Genomic DNA, 18,688 nt, shown 5'->3' with positions numbered 1-18,688 from the left:
GTGAAGCATGGTGGTGGCAGCATCATGCTATGCGGGTGTTTATCAGCTGCAGGGACAGGACGACTGGTTGTCATTGAAGTAAACATGAATGTGGCCAAGTACAGAGATATCCTGGATGAAAACCTCTTCCAGAGTGCTCTGGACCTCAGACTTGGCCAAAGGTTCACCTTCCAACAAGACAATGACCCTAAGCACACAGCTAAAATAACAAAGGAGCGGCTTCAGAACAACTCTGACCATTCTTGACCGGCCCAGCCAGAGCCCTGACCTCAACCCAATGGAGCATCTCTGGAGAGAGCTGAAAATGGCATCCACCAACGTTCACCATCCAACCTGACGGAACTGGAGAGGATCTGCAAGGAAGAATGGCCGAGGATCCCCAAATCCAGGGGTGAAAAACTTGTGGCATCATTCCCAAGACGACTCATGACTGTACTAGATAAAAAGGGGCTTCTACTCAATACTGAGCAAAGGGGCTGAAGACTTATGACCATGGGATAGTTCAGTTTTTCTTTCTTAGTAATTTTTAAAAATTTTCTACATTTCTGTTTTTTTTCAGTCAAGACGGGGTGCAGAGTGTATATTAATGAGAAAAAAAATGAAGTTTTGTGAATTTACCAAATGGCTGCAATGAAACAGTGAAAAATGTAAAGGGGTCTGAATACTTTCCGCACCACTGTATATATATTCCATGTGTTGGAATTTGATGTATATATACCGTACGCTCGCTGTGAAAGCGTCCGATATCCAGCCTAGTAGCAAAAGCAGCCGTTGCCTCGTCCATCTATCGTCAGACAATTGTGTGATTGTCCTGTCCATCGTTGGCACGCAGAGTGCTGTTAATGACACCAGGAATCTCTTTTAGGAAGCCCAGATGTCAAACACCTTCTCTGCATCCAAGATTAGGAAGACAGAAGCGCGGAAACATCGTCTCTGAAGCTCCGAGTGCCGCCCCTTAGGAGCCAACGGATCCATTGTGATGACAAATCTGTAACCTCAGTCAGAATCAGGATATTTTCCAGACTCAATAATGAATTTGGTCTGGGGCGAGAGGGCACAGTAGGGAACTTTTCTGCCTCCCCAAGGGGACAATTAGCAATATCAACATTTTGGTTATAAAATTAAATTCTTATGTTAATTTTAGTATCCAAACAGAGCGCAAGGTCAAAAGAAGTTTGTGAGTTTTGGAATATTCCTTCAGGGAAGGAACCTGGGAAAGTAGTATATCAATGGTGGCATAGTATCAATCAGGACCTAACAGCAGATGTGAAGTCCTCAGCGTGGTACGGACCATGAGGTCTTGTAGCATCAATTCTCCCCCAAGTTTTTGCTGATCATACGCTGCGGAATAAGCTGGTGAGGAGCCGCTGATTCCACCTCTATTGACATCGCTGCCGGTGGATACGGTGAGGAATGTGAAAAGGTTAGCATTCTTATGAAGGAGGCGCTAGACGGCAGCAGCCGCCATCATTGGAGGATGTAGATAATGAGGGATATGGTCACGTCTGACCCTGCAGGGAAGTGTGGAGCGACTAGATGCCCCAGCTCCAGAATTCTCCAGTATGCGAAGCTTCCACCAACTGGACACAATAATCTCTGCTCTGAAGCGGAATTACAGCTTCTGACCGCCTGCCCCCGGAGATATATCATCCCCCTACGAGGGTCCGAAGTATACCTTGGTGAAATGCAGCACGATCCACCACCAGGGGGCAGGCATAGCCCCGAACGTGCCGGTGGACCCGTCTGACCACCGCGTTCATGCACATTTTGATTTTCTGCCGTTTTCGCGAAACAAGAAAAAAATTACGATCCAGTAAATGTTTTCAAAAATAAGTTTTTAATAATTTTTCCATATTTCTTGTAATAATATATTATTTAATTCATATTCCTGGAGATTCATCCATCCACATTAACTTGTGGCTGGAACGTCAGACAGCAGCATCACAGAGACCACCCAGTGCTTAAAAAATGAGGTTAAAAAAATTTAAAATTATGAAAAAAGATTACAAAAACTTGAAAAATACATCTCGTAATATAAATAACAAAAAAATAATACTATAAAAATAGTGTGCGGCTATCAGGGGGCGCTCTGGGCAGAGTCTTTACTGCGCAGGAGGCTGGACTGCTTCTCCATCAGTTTACTGAACAGTCCGTTTGGGTTCTGTAGAAGTTGCGCGTGTTTCCCGCACTCCACCACTCTCCCCTGGTCCAGAACGGCCACGGCGTCTGCGTTCTGGATGGTGGACAGGCGATGGGCGATAATGAGAACCGTGCGTCCCTCCATCAGACGGTCCAGCGCCTCCTGAACAAGATACTCGTTTTCTGCATCCAGAGCGCTGGGTGGAAAGAAAAGCAAAAATGAGAAATAAGAAGTCACAGAGGAAGCAAAAATATTGTAAGCACAGGATCCACATTGCCGTACTGCGAGGAGGCAGTCCAGCTAGTCCTCTGCCGTACTGCCGCGAGGCGGCCCAGCTAGTCCTCTGCCGTACTGCCGCGAGGCGGCCCAGATAGTGCTCTGCCGTACTGCCGCGAGGCGGTCCAGCTAGTCCTCTGCCATACTGACGCGAAGCGGCCCAGCTAGTCCTCTGCCATACTGACGCGAGGCGGTCCAGCTAGTCCTCTGCCATACTGTCGCGAGGCGGCCCAGCTAGTGCTCTGCCGTACTGCCGCGAGGCGGTCCAGCTAGTCCTCTGCCATACTGACGCGAAGCGGCCCAGCTAGTCCTCTGCCGTACTGCCGCGAGGCGGTCCAGCTAGTCCTCTGCCGTACTGTCGCGAGGCGGTCCAGCTAGTCCTCTGCCGTACTGACGCGAGGCGGCCCAGCTAGTCCTCTGCCGTACTGCCGCGAGGCAGCCCAGCTAGTGCTCTGCCGTACTGCCATGAGGCGGTCCAGCTAGTCCTCTGCCGTACTGTCGCGAGGCAGCCCAGCTAGTCATCTGCCATACTGCCGCGAGGCGGCTCAGCTAGTGCTCTGCCGTACTGCCGCGAGGCGGCCCAGCTAGTCCTCTGCCATACTGACGCGAGGCGGCCCAGCTAGTCCTCTGCCGTACTGACGCGAGGCGGCCCAGCTAGTCCTCTGCCGTACTGCCGCGAGGCGGCCCAGCTAGTCCTCTGCCATACTGACGCGAGGCGGCCCAGCTAGTCCTCTGCCGTACTGACGCGAGGCGGCCCAGCTAGTCCTCTGCCGTACTGTCGCGAGGCGGCCCAGCTAGTCATCTGCCGTACTGCCGTGAGGCGGCCCAGCTAGTGCTCTGCCGTACTGTTGCGAGGCAGCTCAGCTAGTCCTCTGCCGTACTGCCACGAGGCGGCCCAGCTAGTCTTCAGCCGTACTGCGAGGAGGCAGCCCAGCTAGTTTTCTGCCGTACTGCCGTGAGGCCGTCCAACTAGTCCTCTGCCGTGCTGTCGCGAGGCAGCCCAGCTAGTCATCTGCCGTACTGCCGTGAGGCGGTCCAGCTAGTGCTCTGTCGTACTGCCTCGAGGCGGCCCAGCTAGTCCTCTGCCATACTGACGCGAGGCGGCCCAGCTAGTCCTCTGCCGTACTGTCGCGAGGCGGCCCAGCTAGTCATCTGCCGTACTGCCGCGAGGCGGCCCAGCTAGTGCTCTGCCGTACTGTCGCGAGGCGGCCCAGCTAGTCTTTTGCCATACTGCGAGGAGGCAGCCCAGCTAGTTTTCTGCCGTACTGCCGTGAGGCCGTACAACTAGTCATCTGCCGTACTGACGCCAGGCAGCTCAGCTAGTCCTCTGCTGTACTGCAACGAGGTTGCTCAGCTAGTCTTCTGCCGTACTGCCGCAAGGCGGCTCAGCTAGTCTTCTGCCGTACTGCCGCGAGGCGGCCCAGCTAGTCCTTTGCTGTACTGCCACGAGACGGCTCAGCTAGTCTTCTGCCGCGAGGCGGCCCAGCTAGTCTTCTGCCGTACTGCGAGGAGGCAGCTTAGCTAGTCTTCTGCCGTACGGCGGCCCAGCTAGTCCTCTGCCGTACTGCCACGATACGGCTCAGCTAGTCCTCTGCTGTACTGCCACGAGACGGCTCAGCTAGTCTTCTGCCGTGAGGCGGCCCAGCTAGTCTTCTGCCGTACTGCGAGGAGGCAGCTTAGCTAGTCTTCTGCCGTACGGCGGCCCAGCTAGTCCTCTGCCGTACTGCCGCGATACGGCTCAGCTAGCCCTCTGCTGTACTGCCGCGAGGCGGCTCAGCTAGTCTTCTGCCGTACTGCGAGGAGGCAGCTTAGCTAATCTTCTGCCGTACGGCGGCCCAGCTAGTCCTCTGCCGTACTGCCGCGATACAGCTCAGATAGTCCTCTGCTGTACCGCCACGGGCTGTCCCAGCAAGTCTTCTGCCGTACTGCGAGGAGGCAGCTCGGCTAGTCTTCTGCCGTACGGCGGCCCAGCTAGTCCTCTGCCGTACTGCCGCGATTCGGCTCAGCTAGTCCCCTGCTGTACTGCCGTGAGGTGGCTCAATGGTCAGTCTGCCGTATTGCCTCAAAGACTAATCCAGTACTGCGAGCATAGATTCCAGCGAGGGCTCAGCAGAGATCCCAGCGAGGGACGAGCAGAGATCCCAGCGATTGCCGGGCAGAGATCCCAGGGAGGGCCGGGCAGAGATCCCAGCGAGGGCCGGGCAGAGATCCCAGCGAGGGCCGGGCAGAGATCCCAGCGAGGGCTGGGCAGAGATCCCAGCGAGGGCCGGGCAGAGATCCCAGCAATGATCAAACATGTCCACGGCTTTAACCCTTAACTTGTAGAAGACCAGGAATGATGGGAACCGTGTGCAGGACTGTGTTGATGACGAACCTTACCTTGTCGCTTCATCCAGGAGAAGGATTCTTGGGTTCTGAAGAAGAGAAATATATGAAACAAATGTATAAGACTATATGGAATATGAAGGCTAAGATACTAAGTAATGTTATGTAGCTGCCTGATAATAATGTGAATGAGACGGACAGCAATACCAGGCACGACCTGCAACCGGAGGGGCGCTGTTTCTGTAATAAAAGCAGAGCCTTGCTTCTAATCTCATACACATCACAGACGTGGGCGGCCCACCCTGAATGTTTAAGGGCTGTACAGGATCAGAAACACGTGGCCGATTTCTTGTAAGAACAGCGCCCCTCCCTGACCACTGGTTGTGTCTTGTATTGCAGCTGAGCTCCACCACTGAAAATACTAATAATCCTCTTCACCAGCGCCTCCACCAAGATGATCTTCCTAATTAATGAAACTCCAACCCCAACTACCTTTTAGTAATCAGATTGTGACCAGTCCTGAAACCTACAGGTGTTATCCGAAGACTCACCTTCAGCAACGCCCGGGCAATGGCAATTCTTTGTTTCTGTCCACCTGAAGAACAATAGACGTGTGCTTTAGCTCAATGGATGAAGGTAAAAAGGGGAACATGTCTCTTAATTTGCTTTGAATGGGGGACCTCTCACCAAAATAAATTGTCCTGTTTTTCCTATTTTATTCCCGTTGCTCGAATATTTCACATTTATTTTTTTTTTTTAAGATTTGTCATCCGGTTATAGAGATATAGGACTTTTTATTTATTACTATTTTATAGTGGGTGTGGCTCACAGATAAATTCACCTGAAGACACACCCCTGAGGATCCTGTGAGCCAATCAAGGGAGCATCGGGAATAAAATATTAGAAAAAAAATTGAAATTAAACAATATTAAAAAATATAAAAATTAAAATGTATCAGTAACGCTCACGATAGGGAAATAAAAGAAGCCTCTCTGAACAACCCTGCGCTCCTGATAAGATAATTTGTCCTCCCGGACGCACTGGTTACGAGTAAATCCATATTGGTCGGTTCCTGGCAGGCGGCCGTACCTGACAGAAGGACGCCTTTCTCCCCAACCACAGTATTAAATCCTTCAGGAAAACTTTCAATAAATCCCATTGTGTTGGCGATCTCAGCCACTCTACGGATCTGCTCTTGGGTGACTGTGGAGGGGTCTTCTGCCCCGTAGGCGATGTTCTCGGAGATTGAGCAGGAGAACAACACTGGTTCCTGCAGCCAGAGAAAAGGGAAAGGCAAAGCCGATGAATCAGCAAAAACTTCTACTTGAACTCTGGTAATATTTTGAATAAAAAATGAGAAAGTCACAAGCCGTGTACGGGCACAGGAGCCAGCCAGCCCCGCTGTCACGATATGGTATGAAATATCATAAATAGGTCTCTTGCTCAAGGCTGTGGGCTAACAAGCCCCCCTTCCCTTTCATTCAGCCAAGAGCTGCTTTGCCCCTGCACTGGGGGAAGTTTTATGGCCGAACGGAATTTACGACTGGCATTTCCTGTGTAAGCCCTTGTCCAGCTAGAACAGGAAAAATGGCTCCAAAAATCCATGAAAGATTCTTTGTTTAGTTTTTGTTAGATATTAGGCAAACGATTTAAGCTAGAAATACGAAAATATATATTCGTAGTCCCACTCGGTGTAGCTACACATCTCATGAAACACGAGTTTCTAACTCCATCTGGTAAAGAAGTAGGGTTTTCTCTGTAAATATGTATCCCAGATAGGACATATTTGATCTCATTAGAATGCTCACGTTAATCTGAGATGAATGATGAGCTTTTTAGGACGCTGACATGTTTTGTAGTGAAGTTATAGAAATCAGAGAGAATAGTTTAAAGTTTATGCAGAATGTAGAGAGAGGAGGGTCTGGATAAGCCAGCCTTTCTGTGATGTCACAGCCTTAATGTTTTAAGTGTCTGGCAGGCTCTGAGGAGTCACTTTTTGCTGATTTCTCCTTCTGGACGGCTTTGTCCTATTGTCCTGGAAGAGCTGAGTACATCCCATGGACTGGGATGTATGGAAACTGCACTAGCCTGGATGCCTGCAATGCTTTTAATATGTGAGTGTTATCTTTTCTCATTTATTCCCTTTATGTTATAATTACCCATGTACATATTTGCAATTGTCTCATTTGTAACTTCTTTATAAACTATTTTTTCATAAAGCACTGCCTAATTAATTTTAATGGGATATACTATTATATATTAGTTCGTTCTCCTGCTCTAAACCGTACCCTAAGTCTCTTGAAGGGAAAATACGCTACTGTTACTGTTGTGTTGGGTTAGCTTCGGACCCGTTTAATCGAAGCTGGTGGCAGCGAAAGTGTGCTGACGGTTGGATTCTGCTGAAGCAACTGCGGGTTTGATAATTATTGTTCCTGCCTGTGTGGGAGTAGTTATCGCGTCGCTGCAGCGTGCCCAATAGCCAGTACATAGCAGGCAGCCTTTCTGGCGACTAATTACCCAGGGTGCAGTACCTAATCTGACCTGAGAGTAAGGGGGCGCCAGAGAGCTGCAAGTGTTAAGTGGAACTGTAAGCGGGATATACATAAATCCCTGCAGTTCGTGGTATATAGAAAAGCAGTGGGATACCTAGAATAAGCCCCTGCTGTAAACTAAGAGGTCAATAGCCTTGTGTGTGGTTTTTCATCACATTGTTAGCAGTGGAGGGATAACTAAGATAAGCCCCCCTGCACATGTGATAGCCGTCTGTTGGCCTAAATTCACCCTGATCCGTGACGTAGGGGTGACGGTCACGGTGTGAATCCTGACCCAGTGGTGACAGCGGTCGGGGGGAATCGTGACAATTGGTGGCAAGGCGGTGGGATATCTTAGAGCATTAGTGATTTGGTTTGAGTAATCATTCCTCTCACTAAAAACTTGCAGAAAGTTCTTGCGAGGACTCTGCGCAAATAAGTTTGGAGAACGAACTCAGTGCTTTTTAGTTGTGAGACAATTGCGTACTGGTAATTATCCCCTCCCTTTCTCTTCGTTTTTCTATCCTATCTTTTATTTGGCAACCATGGTTGGGCTGGGAGAAACCTTTTATGAGCAGCAGACCAGAGACACCCTTGTTGCCTTATGCAAGACACAGCACATTGACTTTGCAAGCAAAAACAAAGCCCAACTGGTCGCAGATCTGGTGCAATGGGAAGCCGCTCGAGACCAATCTCAGAGCTCAGAGGCCGCAGAAGCCAGCACCAGCGAACATGGTGCTGCAGCAGAGGTCCAACCACTGAATGCTGGCCCTGTTAGCAATCCGGGCGAATTGGACCCCCACCTGCAGGCGGCCTTGAAAGAATTCCCCATTGACGACCATGAGGGACGTCGGCAGCTGATTCAGCAATACCGGCAGGAGGCCCAGGCAGCCGAGAGAGAGGCCCGAGCTGAGAGAGAGGCCCAAGCTGAGCGGGAGTACCAGCTGCAGTTAGCCCGACTGCAAATGCAGGGGTTGTCTCAGACCAACCGTGAGCCTAGCAGCGCTCAGACACCGAAGCCCCGGCCTGATCACTTTCCTGTTATGGAGAAGGACGGAGATTTGGACACTTTTCTGCGGGCCTTTGAGAAAGCCTGCAGGCAGTACCAGCTGCCTACAGATGAATGGGCCCGATACCTGACACCAGGGCTGAAAGGTAAAGCTCTGGAGGCGTTTGCTGCCCTCCCTCAAGAACAAGATGGAGACTATGAGGCCATCAAGCAGGCTCTGATAGCCAAGTACCAGCTTACACCCGAGGTGTACCGTAGAAAGTTCCGGACCCTCCAACGTGGCCCACACGACAGTTACAGTGATGTGGTGCATGGACTGGGGACCCACTTTGACCAGTGGACCCAAGGACTGTCAGTGACCACCTTTGCACAGCTGCGAGACCTGATGATCAAAGACCAGTTCTTTCATCTTTGCCCAGCTGAGGTGCGACAGTTCGTGATGGACAGAGAACCCAAAGACGTGACGAAAGCAGCACAGATTGCCGATGCCTATGAGGCCAACCGTAGATCGGAAGTGCGGAAGCCAGTCACCACCAGCTGGAGAGGGGGTAAGCCTGCAACCAACGCCAGTACCCCTGCCAGCCAGCACACCCGAGGTCCTTGCCCTGTGGCCAACAGCACCAGACCTACCACCGAACCTCGCACGTGCCACACCTGCAAGCGGCCTGGGCATATCAGTACCTTCTGTCCAGACAGGCCGAAGAACCCCCCAGCCAAGGCCCCAGGGCCTAATGCAGCAGTTCTTTTGGTGGGTGGTGTGGTTGGGAGGGTGTGTGACAACGTACAGCACGTCACTGTGGGAGGCCATGTTGCTACAGGCCTCAAGGACACCGGGGCTGAACGAACCCTCATCCGACCCGAACTGGCGGCCCCTGAAGAAATCATTCCGGGGAAAACCCTAACTGTCACTGGGATTGGGGGCATTAGCTGTCCCTTACCGATGGCCCGGGTTTTTATTGATTGGGGTGCTGGGAGCGGGGTGAAGGAAGTGGGGCTGTCGGATAATTTGCCCACTGATGTTTTGTTGGGCACTGATTTGGGGAGGATGTTTGCATACTACGTTCCTGACACCCCTCCCCAATCTACTAATAAGGGTAACGTTAACCCTGATGATGATGATGATGATGGGAAATCGCATGTGTTACCTGACCATGCTTTATCTTGTAATGATGCATCTATTAACCATTTTTTCCCTAGGATTGAGGGTGAAAATGTTGTACCTGTGCCAGCGGAACCTGATAATGATTTTTCTGTGAAGGTTAATGTGTCCATAGGTACAGGCGTGCCCAGCCACGTCGCTCTGCGGAGTGAGACGGCTGAGGAACCCCTAACAGGGGCAAGTGTCGGTGCTACAGGAAATGGGGAGATGCATGGGAACCGTGAGGAAGGTGACGCCATGAAAGTGACCAGTGCCACCGAGGAAGGTAACTGGCCCATAAGTAGCACAGCCCCTGGAGTGTTGGGGGTGGATGGGGAGGTAGAGCCCATAGCAGCGCCGGCTGATGGGCCTGTAGAAATCCCCGGGGAGACAGCCTACGTAGCTGCTGTCACCCGCAGTCAGAGTGCCCGGAACGCAGATAACTGTCTGCCTTCCGGACCCTCCTCAGTCATCACTGTGACTGAACCAGAGGTGGACCCAGAGCAGGTCCAAGAGGGTTCCCGTGGGGAAGGGACCCTGACGTCGCTTCTGGCTTCCCCTAGCCAGGAGTTTCAGGCCGCTCTGCACACAGATGCGAGCCTAGAGAGTTTGAGACAACTCGCCGGGACGCGCTTCTCCGAGACTGATAAGGAGAAGGTGTTCTGGGAACAAGGAAGGTTGTACCGGGAGACAGTACCCGGAGAATCACAAAAGGAGTGGTTGAGGGAGAGACAGCTGGTCGTCCCGCAGCAATTCCGGGGTGAGTTGTTGCGGATTGCCCATGAGATCCCGCTAGCTGGACACTTGGGGATCAGCAAAACTAAGGCCCGGCTGTCTCAACACTTCTATTGGCCTAAGATGGGGACAGATGTGTCAAACTACTGCCGTTCCTGTGTCACCTGTCAAAGAGTGGGGAAGGCAGGGCCTGCTCTTAAGGCTCCCCTGATCCCTTTGCCAGTGATAGAAGAGCCTTTCCAGAGGATCGCGGTGGACATTGTGGGCCCGCTGGCCGTCCCCAGCAGCTCTGGAAAGCAATACATCCTTACTGTGGTAGACTATGCTACCCGGTACCCAGAGGCAGTAGCTCTGTCGTCAACTAGGGCAGATAAGGTGGCGGATGCCCTGTTGGCCATCTTTTCACGTGTAGGATTTCCCAGGGAAATGCTTACTGATCAAGGGACCCAATTTATGTCTCGCCTAATGGAGGCTCTCTGTAAGAAAATGCAGGTGAAGCACCTGGTATCGAGTGCGTACCACCCACAGACCAATGGCTTGTGTGAACGCTTCAATGGTACCCTCAAACAGATGCTGCGCATGCTGGTTGAGACTCAAGGGCGCGACTGGGAGCGGTACCTCCCACACCTGCTGTTCGCTTACCGAGAGGTTCCGCAGGCCTCGACGGGGTTCTCCCCCTTCGAGCTCCTGTACGGCAGGCGAGTTCGGGGACCCCTTGGGTTGGTAAGAGAATCCTGGGAAGAGGAGCCGAACCCTTCTGAAGTGTCCATAGTGGAGTATGTCATGCACTTCCGTGACAAGATGCAGACCTTGACGCAGTTGGTGCATGACAACATGACGCAGGCTCAGGCTGATCAGAAGCACTGGTACGACCAGAACGCCCGGGAGCGGACCTACCACGTGGGTCAAAAGGTGTGGGTGCTGGTCCCCGTACCAACGGATAAGCTTCAGGCAGCCTGGGAGGGCCCGTACGTCGTCCACCAACAGCTCAACCCGGTCACGTACGTGGTCACGCTTGACCACGCTCGGGGTAGGCGAAAGGCCTTTCACGTCAACATGATGAAGGCTCATCACGAACGTGAACCTTTCGTCCTACCGGTCTGCAGCTTGCCCGAAGACGGTGAGGAAGACACCCTCCTGGACTTGCTGGCCCAAGCCAAGGCCAATGGGTCCATCGAGGATGTGGAGGTAAGCGCCTCGTTAACTGAACCCCAGCGGGTACAGTTGCAAACCACACTGGAACCTTTCCGGGTCGTGTTCTCCAACCGACCTGGGAGGACTGAGTTAGCCGTCCACGAGGTGGACACCGGGAATCACGCCCCACTACGGCGAACACCCTATCGAATCTCTGACCAGGTGCAGCAGACTATGCGCCAAGAGATCGATGAGATGTTACAGCTGGGGGTGATTCGACGGTCAAAGAGCGCGTGGGCATCGCCTGTAGTCCTCGTGCCAAAGAAGGACCGGACCACACGGTTCTGCGTGGACTACAGGGGGCTCAACGCCATCACAGCCTCGGATGCGCACCCAATGCCGCGCATCGAGGAGCTGCTTGAGAAGTTAGCTGGCGCAAAATACCTGACAATAATGGATTTGAGTAGAGGATACTGGCAGATTCCCCTGAGCCCCGAGGCGCAGGAGAAGTCCGCCTTTATCACACCCTTTGGACTGTACGAGTCCACGGTCATGCCCTTCGGCATGAAGAATGCCCCTGCCACTTTCCAGCGGATGGTCAACCGCCTGCTTCAGGGACTGGAGACGTACGCCGTGGCGTACTTGGATGACATTGCCATCTTCAGTCCCTCCTGGAAGGAACACCTGCAGCATCTCGAGGAGGTGCTCAGGCGGATTCACCAAGCAGGACTGACTATCAAGCCGGGGAAGTGTCAGATGGGCATGAGGGAGGTTCACTACCTGGGGCACCGGGTAGGCGAAGGCACCATGGAGCCAGAGCATGGCAATGGTGATGGGTTGGCCCACCAGGGTGAACCTGCGGAGGTGCGCATGGAGAAGAACCATCAGGTCCTGCCTCCCTAGCGCACACCAAAAGGGGGAGGTGTCACGATATGGTATGAAATATCATAAATAGGTCTCTTGCTCAAGGCTGTGGGCTAACAAGCCCCCCTTCCCTTTCATTCAGCCAAGAGCTGCTTTGCCCCTGCACTGGGGGAAGTTTTATGGCCGAACGGAATTTACGACTGGCATTTCCTGTGTAAGCCCTTGTCCAGCTAGAACAGGAAAAATGGCTCCAAAAATCCATGAAAGATTCTTTGTTTAGTTTTTGTTAGATATTAGGCAAACGATTTAAGCTAGAAATACGAAAATATATATTCGTAGTCCCACTCGGTGTAGCTACACATCTCATGAAACACGAGTTTCTAACTCCATCTGGTAAAGAAGTAGGGTTTTCTCTGTAAATATGTATCCCAGATAGGACATATTTGATCTCATTAGAATGCTCACGTTAATCTGAGATGAATGATGAGCTTTTTAGGACGCTGACATGTTTTGTAGTGAAGTTATAGAAATCAGAGAGAATAGTTTAAAGTTTATGCAGAATGTAGAGAGAGGAGGGTCTGGATAAGCCAGCCTTTCTGTGATGTCACAGCCTTAATGTTTTAAGTGTCTGGCAGGCTCTGAGGAGTCACTTTTTGCTGATTTCTCCTTCTGGACGGCTTTGTCCTATTGTCCTGGAAGAGCTGAGTACATCCCATGGACTGGGATGTATGGAAACTGCACTAGCCTGGATGCCTGCAATGCTTTTAATATGTGAGTGTTATCTTTTCTCATTTATTCCCTTTATGTTATAATTACCCATGTACATATTTGCAATTGTCTCATTTGTAACTTCTTTATAAACTATTTTTTCATAAAGCACTGCCTAATTAATTTTAATGGGATATACTATTATATATTAGTTCGTTCTCCTGCTCTAAACCGTACCCTAAGTCTCTTGAAGGGAAAATACGCTACTGTTACTGTTGTGTTGGGTTAGCTTCGGACCCGTTTAATCGAAGCTGGTGGCAGCGAAAGTGTGCTGACGGTTGGATTCTGCTGAAGCAACTGCGGGTTTGATAATTATTGTTCCTGCCTGTGTGGGAGTAGTTATCGCGTCGCTGCAGCGTGCCCAATAGCCAGTACATAGCAGGCAGCCTTTCTGGCGACTAATTACCCAGGGTGCAGTACCTAATCTGACCTGAGAGTAAGGGGGCGCCAGAGAGCTGCAAGTGTTAAGTGGAACTGTAAGCGGGATATACATAAATCCCTGCAGTTCGTGGTATATAGAAAAGCAGTGGGATACCTAGAATAAGCCCCTGCTGTAAACTAAGAGGTCAATAGCCTTGTGTGTGGTTTTTCATCACATTGTTAGCAGTGGAGGGATAACTAAGATAAGCCCCCCTGCACATGTGATAGCCGTCTGTTGGCCTAAATTCACCCTGATCCGTGACGTAGGGGTGACGGTCACGGTGTGAATCCTGACCCAGTGGTGACAGCGGTCGGGGGGAATCGTGACACCCGCACAGCTACAGAACCTAACCAGCCATACACAGCTACAGAACCTAACCAGCCATACACAGCTACAGAACCTAACCAGCCATACACAGCTACAGAACCTAACCAGCCATACACAGCTACAGAACCTAACCAGCCATACACAGCTACAGAACCTAACCAGCCATACACAGCTACAGGACCTAACCAACCATACACAACTACAGAACCTAACCAGCCATACACAGCTACAGAACCTAACCAGCCATACACAGCTACAGAACCTAACCAGCCATACACAGCTACAGGACCTAACCAGCCATACACAGCTACAGGACCTAACCAGCCATACACAGCTACAGAACCTAACCAGCCATACACAGCTACAGGACGTAACCAGCCATACACAGCTACAGAACCTAACCAGCCATACACAGATACAGAACCTAACCAGCCATACACAGCTACAGAACCTAACCAGCCATACACAGCTACAGGACCTAACCAGCCATACACAGCTACAGGACGTAACCAGCCATACACAGCTACAGAACCTAACCAGCCATACACAGCTACAGGACCTAACCAGCCATACACAGCTACAGGACCTAACCAGTCATACACAGCTACAGAACCTAACCAGCCATACACAGCTACAGAACCTAACCAGCCATACACAGCTACAGAACCTAACCAGCCATACACAGCTACAGGACCTAACCAGCCATACACAGCTACAGAACCTAACCAGCCATACACAGCTACAGAACCTAACCAGCCATACACAGCTACAGAACCTAACCAGCCATACACAGCTACAGAACCTAACCAGCCATACACAGCTACAGAACCTAACCAGCCATACACAGCTACAGGACCTAACCAGCCATACACAGGTACAGAACCTAACCAGCCATACACAGCTACAGAACCTAACCAGCCATACACAGCTACAGGACCTAACCAGCCATACACAGCTACAGGACCTAACCAGCCATACACAGCTACAGAACCTAACCAGCCATACACAGCTACAGAACCTAACCAGCCATACACAGCTACAGAACCTAACCAGCCATACACAGCTACAGAACCTAACCAGCCATACACAGCTACAGGACCTAACCAGCCATACACAGCTACAGGACCTAACCAGCCATACACAGGTACAGAACCTAACCAGCCATACACAGCTACAGAACCTAACCAGCCATACACAGCTACAGAACCTAACCAGCCATACACAGCTACAGAACCTAACCAGCCATACACAGCTACAGAACCTAACCAGCCATACACAGCTACAGAACCTAACCAGCCATACACAGCTACAGAACCTAACCAGCCATACACAGCTACAGGACCTAACCAGCCATACACAGCTACAGAACCTAACCAGCCATACACAGCTACAGAACCTAACCAGCCATACACAGTTACAGGAGCCAGCCAGCCATACACAGCTACAGAACCTAACCAGCCATACACAGCTACAGAACCTAACCAGCCATACACAGCTACAGAACCTAACCAGCCATACACAGTTACAGGAGCCAGCCAGCCATACACAGCTACAGAACCTAACCAGCCATACACAGCTACAGAACCTAACCAGCCATACACAGCTACAGAACCTAACCAGCCATACACAGCTACAGGACCTAACCAGCCATACACAGCTACAGGACCTAACCAGCCATACACAGCTACAGGACCTAACCAGCCATACACAGATACAGGACCTAACCAGCCATATACAGCTACAGAACCTAACCAGCCATACACAGCTACAGAACCTAACCAACCATACACAGCTACAGAACCTAACCAGCCATACACAGCTACAGAACCTAACCAGCCATACACAGATACAGGACCTAACCAGCCATATACAGCTACAGAACCTAACCAGCCATACACAGCTACAGAACCTAACCAACCATACACAGCTACAGGACCTAACCAGCCATACACAGCTACAGGACCTAACCAGCCATACACAGCTACAGGACCTAACCAGCCATACACAGCTACAGAACCTAACCAGCCATACACAGCTACATAACCTAACCAGCCATACACAGCTACAGAACCAAACCAGCCATACACAGCTACAGAACCTAACCAGCCATACACAGCTACAGAACCTAACCAGCCATACAGAGCTACAGAACCTAACCAGCCATACAGAGCTACAGGACCTAACCAGCCATACACAGCTACAGAACCTAACCAGCCATACACAGCTACAGGACCTAACCAGCCATACACAGCTACAGAACCTAACCAGCCATACACAGCTACAGAACCTAACCAGCCATACACAGCTACAGAACATAACCAGCCATACACAGGTACAGGACGTAACCAGCCATACACAGCTACAGAACCTAACCAGCCATACACAGCTACAGAACCTAACCAGCCATACACAGCTACAGAACCTAACCAGCCATACACAGCTACAGAACCTAACCAGCCATACACAGCTACAGAACCTAACCAGCCATACACAGCTACAGAACCTAACCAGCCATACACAGCTACAGAACCTAACCAGCCATACACAGCAACAGAACCTAACCAGCCATACACAGCTACAGGACCTAACCAGCCATACACAGTTACAGAACCTAACCAGCCATACACAGCTACAGGACCTAACCAGCCATACACAGCTACAGAACCTAACCAGCCATACACAGCTACAGGAGCCAGCCAGCCATACACAGCTACACGACCTAACCAGCCATACACAGCTACAGGACCTAACCAGCCATACACAGCTACATAACCTAACCAGCCATACACAGCTACAGGACCTAACCAGCCATACACAGCTACAGGACCTAACCAGCCATACACAACTACAGGACCTAACCAGCCATACACAGTTACAGAACCTAACCAGCCATACACAGCTACAGGACCTAACCAGCCATACACAGCTACAGGACCTAACCAGCCATACACAGCTACATAACCTAACCAGCCATACACAGCTACAGGACCTAACCAGCCATACACAGCTACAGGACCTAACCAGCCATACACAGCTACAGAACCTAACCAGCCATACACAGTTACAGAACCTAACCAGCCATACACAGTTACAGGACCTAACCAGCCATACACAGCTACAGAACCTAACCAGCCATACACAGCTACAGAACCTAACCAACCATACACAGCTACAGAACCTAACCAGCCATACACAGCTACAGGAGCCAGCCAGCCATACACAGCTACAGGACCTAACCAGCCATACACAGCTACAGGAGCCAGCCAGCCATACACAGCTACAGGACCTAACCAGCCATACAGAGCTACAGGATCTAACAAGCCATACACAGCTACAGAACCTAACCAGCCATACACAGTTACAGAACCTAACCAGCCATACACAGCTACAGAACCTAACCAGCCATACACAGCTACAGAACCTAACCAGCCATACACAGCTACAGGACCTAACCAGCCATACACAGCTACAGGACCTAACCAGCCATACACAGATACAGAACCTAACCAGCCATACACAGCTACAGGACCTAACCAGCCATACACAGCTACAGGACCTAACCAGCCATACACAGCTAGAGAACCTAACCAGCCATACACAGCTACAGAACCTAACCAGCCATACACAGCTACAGAACCTAACCAGCCATACACAGCTACAGAACCTAACCAGCCATACACAGCTACAGGACCTAACCAGCCATACACAGCTACAGAACCTAACCAGCCATACACAGCTACAGAACCTAACAAGCCATACACAGCTACAGAACCTCACCAGCCATACACAGCTAGAGAACCTAACCAGCCATACACAGCTACAGGACCTAACCAGCCATACACAGCTACAGGACCTAACCAGCCATACACAGCTACAGAACCTAACCAGCCATACACAGCTACAGGACCTAACCAGCCATACACAGCTACAGGACCTAACCAGCCATACACAGATACAGAACCTAACCAGCCATACACAGCTACAGGACCTAACCAGCCATACACAGCTACAGGACCTAACCAGCCATACACAGCTAGAGAACCTAACCAGCCATACACAGCTACACAACCTAACCAGCCATACACAGCTACAGAACCTAACCAGCCATACACAGCTACAGGACCTAACCAGCCATACACAGCTACAGAACCTAACCAGCCATACACAGCTACAGAACCTAACCAGCCATACACAGCTACAGGACCTAACCAGCCATACACAGATACAGAACCTAACCAGCCATACACAGCTACAGAACCTAACCAGCCATACACAGCTACAGGACCTAACCAGCCATACACAGATACAGGACCTAACCAGCCATACACAGCTACAGAACCTAACCAGCCATACACAGCTACAGGACCTAACCAGCCATACACAGCTACAGGACCTAACCAGCCATACACAGCTACAGGACCTAACCAGCCATACACAGCTACAGAACCTAACCAGCCATACACAGCTACAGGACCTAACCAGCCATACACAGCTACAGAACCTAACCAGCCATACACAGCTACAGAACCTAACCAGCCATACACAGCTACAGAACCTAACCAGCCATACACAGCTACAGAACCTAACCAGCCATACACAGCTACAGAACCTAACCAGCCATACACAGCTACAGAACCTAACCAGCCATACACAGCTACAGAACCTAACCAGCCATACACAGGTACAGAACCTAACCAGCCATACACAGCTACAGAACCTAACCAGCCATACACAGCTACAGAACCTAACCAGCCATACACAGCTACAGGAGCCAGCCAGCCACACACAGCTACAGGACCTAACCAGCCATACACAGCTACAGGAGCCAGCCAGCCATACACAGCTACAGGACCTAACCAGCCATACACAGCTACAGAACCTAACCAGCCATAAACAGCTACAGAACCTAACCAGCCATACACAACTACAGAACCTAACCAGACATAAACAGCTACAGGAGCCAGCCAGCCATACACAGCTACAGGACCTAACCAGCCATACACAGCTACAGAACCTAACC

At 50.9% G+C, this 18,688-nt stretch overlaps 1 protein-coding gene across 1 annotated transcript in view; it reads right to left on the bottom strand.

The window, feature by feature from the left end:
- Window positions 1-1,818: 1,818 nt before the first annotated feature.
- Window positions 1,819-18,688, bottom strand: part of ABCB10 (ATP binding cassette subfamily B member 10) — a 58,212-nt gene continuing 41,342 nt past the window's right edge. The window contains exons 10-13 of the mRNA XM_069735142.1: window positions 5,831-6,011; window positions 5,293-5,336; window positions 4,796-4,830; window positions 1,819-2,336 (exon numbers count right to left, since the gene is read on the bottom strand). Of these exons, the coding sequence (XP_069591243.1) occupies window positions 2,078-2,336; window positions 4,796-4,830; window positions 5,293-5,336; window positions 5,831-6,011 (519 nt within the window). The 3' untranslated portion in view covers window positions 1,819-2,077. The remainder of the gene's footprint in view (window positions 2,337-4,795; window positions 4,831-5,292; window positions 5,337-5,830; window positions 6,012-18,688) is intronic.

Source organism: Ranitomeya imitator, chromosome 7 (genome assembly GCF_032444005.1).
Source record: "Ranitomeya imitator isolate aRanImi1 chromosome 7, aRanImi1.pri, whole genome shotgun sequence".
Taxonomy (NCBI): Eukaryota; Metazoa; Chordata; class Amphibia; order Anura; family Dendrobatidae; genus Ranitomeya; species Ranitomeya imitator.
This window is presented reverse-complemented; position numbering and strand designations above follow the sequence as displayed.